Source organism: Homarus americanus, unplaced genomic scaffold (assembly GCF_018991925.1).
Source record: "Homarus americanus isolate GMGI-L3 unplaced genomic scaffold, GMGI_Hamer_2.0 scaffold35762, whole genome shotgun sequence".
Lineage (NCBI taxonomy): Eukaryota > Metazoa > Arthropoda > Malacostraca > Decapoda > Nephropidae > Homarus > Homarus americanus.
This window is the reverse complement of record NW_024757817.1, coordinates 347,482-357,831: the sequence shown is the minus strand read 5'-3', so window position 1 is coordinate 357,831 and position 10,350 is coordinate 347,482. Positions and strand designations below refer to the sequence as shown.

The following is a 10,350-nucleotide window of genomic DNA, read 5'->3' as shown; positions in this document are numbered from 1 at the left end:
CTGACCTCGCGGCGACCGCGCTCTTTCTACCTACACCAACCAGCAAAAGCAGCACCACCTCCTCAGCTTCTGCCTGGCGGCCCTCGCTCCCGCCGGCGAGCATGGCGACCCACAAGCTGTCCTCCTCCGAGCACCCTCACCAACCAGCTCTCTCTACATCACGCTTGTAACCACTCTGCCACTTCCCAGCACCAAGCTGCATTGTACATCTAATACAATATGTATACAGAGAGCACATTGTGAGTTTCCTTTCTCCATCCCATCCTGAGCGAGAACCCAAACATCCCATACCCCACAAACTCACAATGTGCTCTCTGTATACATATTGTATTAGATGTACAATGCAGCTTGGTGCTGGGAAGGCAGCGTGGTTACAAGCGTTGAGTAGAGAGCTGGTTGGTGAGGGTGCTCAGAGGAGGACAGCTTGTGGGTCGCCATGGTCGCCGGCGGGAGCGAGGACCGCCAGGCAAGAGGAGGTGTTGCTTGCTGGTTGCTGTAAGTAGAAAAGAGAGCAGGTCACCACGAGGTCAGGTCTTATATAGCGGAGGTAGGCGTGGCTTAATAGTTGACCTCCGTCATGTAAGGAGGCGCTGGTTGACCTAGACCACGAGGCATACACTGGGGAATTCGCGGGGTCGGCTACTCAGCGACAAGCGTTTGTAGGGGAGGAATCCACTACAATATATTGTTGCACAGCACAGTGTTAAAGAGATACTAAGTCGGGCGAAGCTTGCTCAGAGTTCCTGTAGGGCGAAGAGCTTTCTGAGGGAGCGTGTGTATTTTGTTCGGCGTCGCTGGTTACCTGACCTTGACCACGAGGGATACGCTGGTAGATTCGCGGGGGTCGACCAGTCAGCGACACACGGCGTTTGTAGGGGAGGATTCCACTACAACACTACTGCTACTATTATTACAGTAATACCCTTTTTTTCGTATTATGGCCTCCAACCTCCCCTTATAGCTACACCTTAGCCCCCACTGCTGCTACTGCTAATACTTCCACTATTGCTAATATTACAACTATATTACTACTATTGATATTGATAATAACAATGTAGTACGAATATTAGACTAAACCCATTAGACAGTCAAAGATGATGTTCATCTAAGATAGGTCAGTGTGTAACTTACAGTAAGGGTGAAAATGGCACACTTGAGTACTTTTAGCTAAAGTAAACCAACAAAAAATAGTATTATACAATATGTATTTTTTTTCCGGAGAGCACAATATTTGGTAATGTATAACTGTTGTATTGACAGTGAAAAATGAAAATTGGAAGACTTTAGCATCTCAAGGGGCACTACTCAGTCGAGTGTCCTTACTTGGAGCTGGTGGACGCTCGCCCCACAAGGGGTCACAGCTCAAGATTGAAGAAGCCGCAATTCCAGAAAACTGTGAGGGCAAACTTTTTCAGAATGAGAGTTGTGAACTCTTGGAACAATCTACCAGAAAGTGTTTGACGGCACCGAGAGTGAGCTCTTTTAAAACAAGACTTGACCAACACTGGAGCAGGTTCAGGTACTGTACATTAAGGAGCCGGTGTATGCCCAGTACTTGCCAACAGTGCGTAACAGAGACGTGACTGATCGCCCAAGCGGCTAACGAGCCGATCAGTGGTGAAGAGGATAAAAGTAAAACAAAACAAAATACTTTTCACCAACAACAATAAAGTACTGCTACATTATACTGTAGTACACATCTCTACACTGCTTCATGCACTATACACAAGGTTTACTACAGCTCACTTATTAGACCTTCCCCCCCCCCCCATGCCCCTTAAATGTCCCCCTTGACAGCTTGGTTACACTCGGTTTGAATGACAAACTTAACCACAACCACCTGCCCACCTCTTGTACAATTCCTTCTTATGGGAACACACAACCCTATCCCATACACCACCACAGTCCTCCCAACCAATATGTAACACCCCACACCCTCACAATACGTTAAATGACCTCACAACAAGCCACACCCACCCACACACCCTCACAAAACATTAAATGACACCATAGCAGGCTACACCCTCCCACACCTTCACACAAAACGTTAAAGTACCTCGAGGAATACTGCTGTGTAGTGCGAGAAGCTTCACCTCTCACTCGTGGTCTGTTGTCTCCACATACTATAGGTAGTAGGCAGCTACCAAACAGGGAGGTACTACCGCCTGGGAAGATATTGGAAGCATAATGTGTTGTCTAATAGTAGACCCTGCTGCCATTAGGCATCAAAATTTTTTTGACCAAGTCCCAAATTGCTGATCTGACTTTTTGCCTCATTTACACACAATTGCAGGGTCTCAATTGTTTCTCTTACTATTAACAACATAACATACTGTAGATTAGGGGGCAGGGAAAAAACACTTTTATTTGAGTTGCAGGCTGCACTTTTCAGGCATCATTTGTATGGCTGTAACAAACACCTGTGCAAAATTTCATGCCATTTCATGCATACTTACCCTGCCGCATCGCGAACGACTTTTTGTCAACTTTTAGTGTATACCAAAAATTAGGTGTCATTTAATGTTTTCCAGGATAATGATAAATTTTACATGGGTGACATCGATTTAATTCATATGTTATTTTACAGGTACACCGTATAGAAAATCATTACAAGTTCATATTGAAATTCTTTTTTGTGCGAAACCTTAGCATCATTTTCCTAGACAATAATCTTTGCCTAATATATCCATCTCTCGATTCGTATCCCGTCACTTCAGTGCAAGCTTCAGTCATCACTTTTATGCCTCTCTCGACCGCCTGAGTGCTGTTTGGCCACTTGGGCACCACTAATGGTGTCTCAAGAATGTCATTAACCTGTAGATTTGACAGAGAAGCAATGTAAGGAGGCTCAGTCTTGAGTTCATTCCTCCAGTTAATCATGGAATGATAGTTTTTTGCTTGCCACTTTAGTTTCGGAGTCACCACCTTTCTCATGTTGACTACAGGAGGCACATCCTCATTCCCATCTCCATCTTTACCCTCCTCATCAGTATAGTTTAACAAATTCTCGTCAACAGCAGCATCAGAATCTTCCTCCTCCTCTTCAGATCTGCCAGTGCATTCTTCCTTTTGCTGATTCTCCTCTCTAATTTTTCTTATCATTGAGACAGCTTTTTCTCTAACAGTCATGTCCTCATCTGCACACATACCAAGAAGAAGTTGATCTGTGTGGGCGAAGTATGCATTTCTCTGGACAGCCTTCTTCACTATCGTCTCCTCCTCACTATTCAGGTGTTTCATATATAGCAGGGACTGGAATACGTTCCTTGAGCCGTGTGTTACGTAAGGGTGTATCTTGATGTAAAACCACATTGGAGCACTGAACTTTATTATTGTAATGACAATTCTTTTCAACTCATGGCTGGGTCTTGATGTTGCTACATACAGCCTGAGGATTCTACTCCATAAGGTGTTCCACCTTGACACACAGGGAGGACCTGGCTCAATAGCAGCCAAGTCATCTTCAACAACACCTGTGATAACTCCTTTACAAATCCTATACAGGTATTTCTGATCCCAGGACAGATCTTTCTCCACTTCATCATTAAACACAGGGAAATCAGGGAAACTGACTGGCTGGAAGGCGACAACTGGAAGCTCAGACAAAGACTCCTTGATCTGCTTTCCAATGGGACCACGCCAATGCTCAGGACCACTTGGTTTACCATCATAGTGATAAAAAACTGCGCGGAAAGGCAGCTCATTTCCGTGAAGCTGACATATGAAATAATGGAGCGGGTGACCAAGTAACATTTCAAGATGATGAATGACTCCATTTTCTGATCCTACATTTACATTGGTTCCATACAACCAACACACACAATGGGCTGCTGGGTTAGATTTTTCTCCACCAGAAACTCGTGAATAGTTTTGGCAATCTGCTTTCCGTGTCCAGTCTTGGGAGTCACATGTGTGAGATATTCATTGCCAGGCTCAACCATGATGACATAATGATCTTTCACCATTATCCTCGAACTCCATTTCTCGGTCTTCTCATTCTTTATCATCACACGAGTGGCGGTCTTCTTACCATCAAAATAGAGTGACGTCAAATTATCTAAACTAGCCATCTCAATTTCTTGCCTCTTAAATCGGTATTTTTGTCTCGCATCCCGCAGCTTATGTGGTCCAATAACCTGACTCTTGTCATCCTTTGTGATAATGCCATAGTCAGTTAAGGTGGCAGTAGCAATGGCAGCTCCAGCATAATCACTAATCAAGTATCGGTCACAAGCGGCAGCCAGTGTAGGGAGTCTTGTCCGGTTCTGTGAACTGGTGTCTGTCAGAGCCCTTGGATCAGGGACAAAATCAGCATCAGTATTGACGAGAGGAATATCTCTTGAATCATCTGAATTATCCTCAACATAAGGAATATCTCCAGCTACCATATATCTATGTTTGGCTAGTACTGTAGGTAAATTTAAAAATTTCAGTAGAAAATGCGGCAGACTAAACCTCGACATATCAGCTTCAAATTTGGCATGGAGTCTTAGATATGTATAAGGAACAATGCCTGAAGAGTGCAGCTTTGAGCAAAATTTCATTGCCCCCTACTGTAGATACAGTATATTGTATCTTACTTTTGATTTTTTTCAATTTTGTATTTCTTTATGGTTCTTTATTATTATTATTATTATTATTATTATTATTATTATTATTATTATTATTATTTTAAAATTTGTTTTTCTTTTATTATAAATTTTATTTACTATGAATAATTAATTATTATTATTACATTTTCGACCCCCCCCCAGGCCCCGATGTGGGTCAGTGACCTGTGCCTGGGTGTGCTAATCCCCGTAAAAAAAAATACTGCACCACACTTCACTTATGACCTCATACTGCACCACACTGACCACATACTGCACCACACCAATAACAGAGGGTTTTGTACTGTAGTTGGATCTGTAGTCATTCCTTCATCTGAAAAAGAAAAAGATTCACCAGCACATTGTAATACGTAGATTGGCTACGGTTAAATTGATCTTCAGCTGAATTAAGCTGGGGATGAATCTTCAGGGGAGCCAAACATTAACATTTTCCAGAGGTTAATTAGATGGTTACTGCCTTATTTGCCAATACATTTTAACGGTGTATTTATATACATCTTAACATTTATTTTAGGAACCCGTTATTTTTAGGGGGTATTGTATTTCCGCACCACATGCCTACCCCTAATTATTACCACATTCAAATAAGACGTCTAATTTTAAGAAAAATTTCTTATATTACATTGCCGTTGCAAATGTATAATAACGGAGATAGAGTATCCAAAATTGTCTCTATTTTCTAACAATCTTCCGCCATTATCGCCTACCTCACCTTCCACACTGGGCCAATCAAAAGCAATTTTTTTATGGCAACCAATTAAAATGATTTGTGGTTTAATTCGCAAAATTTTGTTCCAATCAAATTCGATTTTTTTTTGGGGGGGTCTCATGTTTCGAAATTCAAATTCATTTCCGACCAGAGTTGCCAACTTAACGACTTTGTAGCTAGATCTAGAGCTTTTTGTTTTTTTCTAGCGACATTTTAGAGCGATTTGAGACTTGTCGCAAATCTAGAGATATCCACAGAAATCTAGCGACTTTCTGGATACTTTTGGACTGTCCATGAAAACTCAGTTTTCCTAATTTCGAGCCATAATATATAGCAACGGGGTTACAGGGACAATAAATAATAAGAAAAGTTTAATACATTTGAACGGGTCGTGGTACAGAAGGAGGGACACGTCTACTTGATGTCAGCCCGTCCATGGCTAATGTTGCCGTGTCGTCATTTATTTGTCTATTACCTTCGCCTTTGTAGCACCTGGGTAACTTACCTCTTTGTCAGATATGCAATATGAATTTCATTAATACGCTAAATTTTAAAGAATATTAGCAAAACATCTTATAGAATTAATTCTATCAAGCCTGCGTGGTTCCAAACTTCTCATCCGCGTCCACCATGGGTGACCCATAGACTCCATACAGTTGCCCCGACACTGTTCACCCGCTTTGCCAAAAACCATCAAGGAAAGTTTCCGCTTGTTTGCATGCTGTTTATTAATTTGAACCCTTCATAGTCCCAATAGAAAATGGGTAAGCCACAGTATTCGCAGCGATTTAGGAAGGAATGGCTCAGAGATGACAGATACAAAAATTGGCTTCTGGAGGTGCCAGGAGATAATAAAAAAGGATTTTGTAAATTTTACAAGTGTACTTTGTCTGCTAAGTTGTGCGACATTGAAAAACACAAAAACACTAAAAAACACAAGAAAGCAGAATAGCCGTTTAGTGCAGAAAGAGACAATTTTACCATTCAAGAAACTTGGTGAAGCAAAAAAAGTGGAGGGAACTCTGGCCATGTTTGTAGCTGAACATTGTTCTATTCGTGTGGTAGAACACTTAAGTGAAGTGTGTAAAGTATGTTTTAGTGACAGCAAGGCAGGCAGTGAACTCAGGTTAAAAAGATCAAAGTGTTCTGGGATAATATGCAATATTCTTGCGCCACATTTCTCAGAAAATCTGAAAAATGATATTTTTACAGAATGCATTTTCTTATACTCCGTCCATTATAGTCGGCATTATGAAAATATTATTTGCATCAAATTACTGAAGGGGGGGAATAATAGCTAGCGACTTTCCATGGAAGATTTAGCGACATTTAGCTACTTTTAGGTACCAGCCTAGCGACATTTGAAAATCCGAGTTGGCAACCCTGCTTCCGACCATAGAAGTTTGCGATGGGTGTCACTTAAATTATTTGAAGCCGATTGCTTGTTTTGTGGAAAAAAACGAAGAAACATAGCATTTTTTCGATCTCGTGGTGTTCTCCCGACATTCAGTAAAGTGTCTTAAGTGCAAGAACGGATGTAAATGTCGTCAAGACCAACATGTGTGGCATTGTGGTAACTCGTCCCTTATCCCAAAGACAAAAAAAGAGACGGCCAATAAGGTAAGAAATAAGTGATTCTATCAAATGGTGAGAGTCAGTTAGGTTAGGTTTATGTTTTTCTCGGTTTTTTTTGTGTGTATTTTGCATTCGCCTAGCCATTATTTTTTTTCGGAAAACGCCTCGCCAAAAAAAAATCTAAAAAAAAACCCTGCCAATTTCTGACGGAAATGAAGGTCATAACCGATCTAAACACACAAACAGTGGCGTACTGAGGGGGGGGGGCGGTCCTCCCCGGGTGACAACCAGAGGGGGGTGCCATGAGGCAGGACTAAAGCTTAAAAGAACTGTTGATCATGGCAATCAAGCTGCAATGGACAGAGAGAGGAAGAAATGGAGGGACATACTTTATCGTCTTTTGGATGTGACAATGTTTCTAGCTCGACAGAACCTTCCTTTTCGTGGTCATAGGGAGGATATGTTTTGAAAGAACATCTTTTGGAGGTTAAGCATGCTATTCCATCTCAGACATCTGGAAGGAGAGTGAGCTCTTATTTGTCACCAAATATTCAGAATGAATTCATCTGTTCTAGGAAATAATGTTAAGGAAAAATTTTTGGCTGACATCAAGAAGGCCAAGTATTTTGGAATTCTTTTTGACAGTACACCTGATATTTCTCATACAGATCAGATGTCCGAAGTGGTTACATATATGTTCATATTGAAGGTGATTCTGTTGAAGTAAGGGAATCTTTCTTGGGTTTCTTTCCTATTGCTGGAAAAACTGCAAATGAGCTCACAAAGGATATCCTGAGTAATTTGGAGAGTGATGGACTGGACATTAACTTTTGCCGCATTCAAGGATATGATAATGCTGCAACTATGGCTGGTATTCATGGAGGTGTTCAGAAGAAAATCAAAGAAATAAATCCAAAGGTTTTGTTTGTACCTTGTGCCAATCATTCCTTGAACCTTTGTGGGGTACACTCTTTTGGAACCAATCCTTTATGTGTAACATTCTTTGGAACTGTAGAGAAACTTTATTGCTTTTTTTCACTTTCAACTCACCGATGGGGAGTACTAAAAGAAAATATGAACCTGACAGTCAAAAGACTTTCTCAGACTAGATGGAGTGCACCTCATGATGCCATAAAGCCTCTCAAGAAACAATTTGAGAAGCTGATCATAGCCCTAGAAACATTGACGGATCAAAGAGAAAATGTTGACACAAGAGGATCAGTTGAAGTTTTCCTTAAAGCTGTATGTGATTTTTATTTTTTGGGTCATCTTTCTTTTTGGTGTGATGTACTGGAAGAAGTGAATCTCACACAGAAGTATTTGCAAACAGAAGGAATAAGTCTTGAAAAGTGCACTGTAAAGCTCAATGGTTTGAAATTGTTTCTTCGAGGTCAGCGGAATGAAATTGTGGAGAGAGCGATTCAATATGCAACTACACAATGTGAAGAAATGGGCATCTCCATGGAAACAAGAGGGAGGATAAGACGTAAGAAAATGATGCCAGGAGAGATGGCTAGGGATGCAGGACTGACAATGCAAGAGGAAATGAGGAGATCAATGTTTGAATGCTTAGATCGATTTAGTCTAGAATTGGATGCTCGTTCAGAGGCCATGGATAACATCTTGTCAATATTTGCAGCTATTCAGCCAAGCTACTTGCTTTCTGCAAAAGAAGAACAACTTCAGGGGAGTATTTCAAATTCAAGCATGACCAAGATTTTTAATGAAATTTCTGATGAGGATGTCATGATAGAAATTATGCGGCTTCGCAGACACATGGAGGCTGCCAAAATCACACCTGAAGAAGCAAATAAATGGACAGTCTTGCAGTTCCTGAAGTTTATTGTCAAATGGGACTTTTGTGAAACCTTGCCAAACTTGTCATTGTGCCTGAGATTCTTTTTAACAATATGTGTGTCTGTTGTGTCATGCAAAAGAAGTTTCTCTAAACTGAATCTCAAGAATTATCTTCGTTCTAGCATGACTCAGACAAGATTGAACAGCCTAGCTATGATTTCTATCGAAAATGAATGTGCCAAGACAGTTAATTTTGATTAAATAATTGGTAAGTTTGCTGAAGGCTAAGTCACGAACGATGAGGATGTAAAAAAAAAAATATATATATATATATATATATATATATATATATATATATATATATATATATATATATATATATATATATATATATATATATATATATATATATATATATATATATATATATATATATATATATATATATATATATATATATATATATATATATATATATATATATATATATACATATATATATATATATATATATATATATATATATATATATATATATATATAATAGTGACTTAGCAAACTTACCAATTATATATATATATATATATATATATATATATATATATATATATATATATATATATATATATATATATATATATATATATATATATATATATATATATATATATATATATATATATATATATATGCATATGCAGGGAACATCATAGAATCTAGTCTCATTAAACGTACCGAAGCATTCAACATGAATTTGAGCAATGGCATGTACAAACTGGACAATTTTGTAATTAAGAAGATTTGTAACCAGGTGAGAAGGTTGGGTCACCTTACCCTCTGACCTGACTACCGACCGTTGCCGTGCTATTTAAAGATTAGTAGGGTCATTACCTAATACCTGACCATTGTGGACTTGATCTCACACAAAGTTCCCAAGCACTTTTGTGTAATTCACATTTTCAGGGGTGAGTACAGTAGTGAGTACACTCATTAAACTGTATTAATATAATATCATCCACACAACATTCTGACCTTGAGGTAACACTCACTAAACTGAATTAAAATAAAATGATTTACCAAACGTATAAGCACGTACGTGTCATAGAAATGCATGTCCATCATCTAAGCAGAACTGACTTCAATTGAGGCTGACTGCAGACCAATGCCAATTGACCGCTGTCCGAATGAGTCGTACGTCTTGCACTTCATTTTTACCTAAAGCGTCACTTTTAACTGCTACACCGGGATACCACAGCATCGTGTACACCACGGCAATTCTTGCATTTGGCCAATATTGTCATGAACAACATTTTTGAGCGACTGTTCATTTAAATCCCCTATGTAGAGGATCTTGGTATTGGGGGTGTGTGAATAGCAACAATTCATGGCAAGAAGTGAGATAGTAAAAAAGTTCCATATAGTTGGTAGAGATGGGAGAACAGTACAGTATAGGAAACAAGGATAATAGTCATAGTTGGTAGAAATATTTTTAGTCAGATAACATCATAAAGAGAAGATTCAAGATCTATGAGTCAAGTTATAGGGGTATGTGTGTTGCAGTAGATGCATACACCTCCTTTAGAACGGAGAGGTATAAAGGTTGAAGTTGGAGACTTGAAAATGTTTTGTTGAAGTTGCCTTAACCAGTTGAAGTTCAGA

The 10,350-nt window shown here is 39.4% G+C and overlaps 1 protein-coding gene across 1 annotated transcript; it reads left to right on the top strand.

The window, feature by feature from the left end:
• The first annotated feature begins 7,387 nt into the window (after positions 1 to 7,387).
• LOC121857827 lies at positions 7,388 to 8,952 on the top strand. The gene is made up of 2 exons (XM_042354091.1): positions 7,388 to 7,419; positions 7,563 to 8,952. The coding sequence occupies exons 1-2, from the start codon at positions 7,388 to 7,390 to the stop codon at positions 8,950 to 8,952; spliced, it is 1,422 nt and encodes a 473-aa protein (XP_042210025.1).
• Positions 8,953 to 10,350: the final 1,398 nt, after the last annotated feature.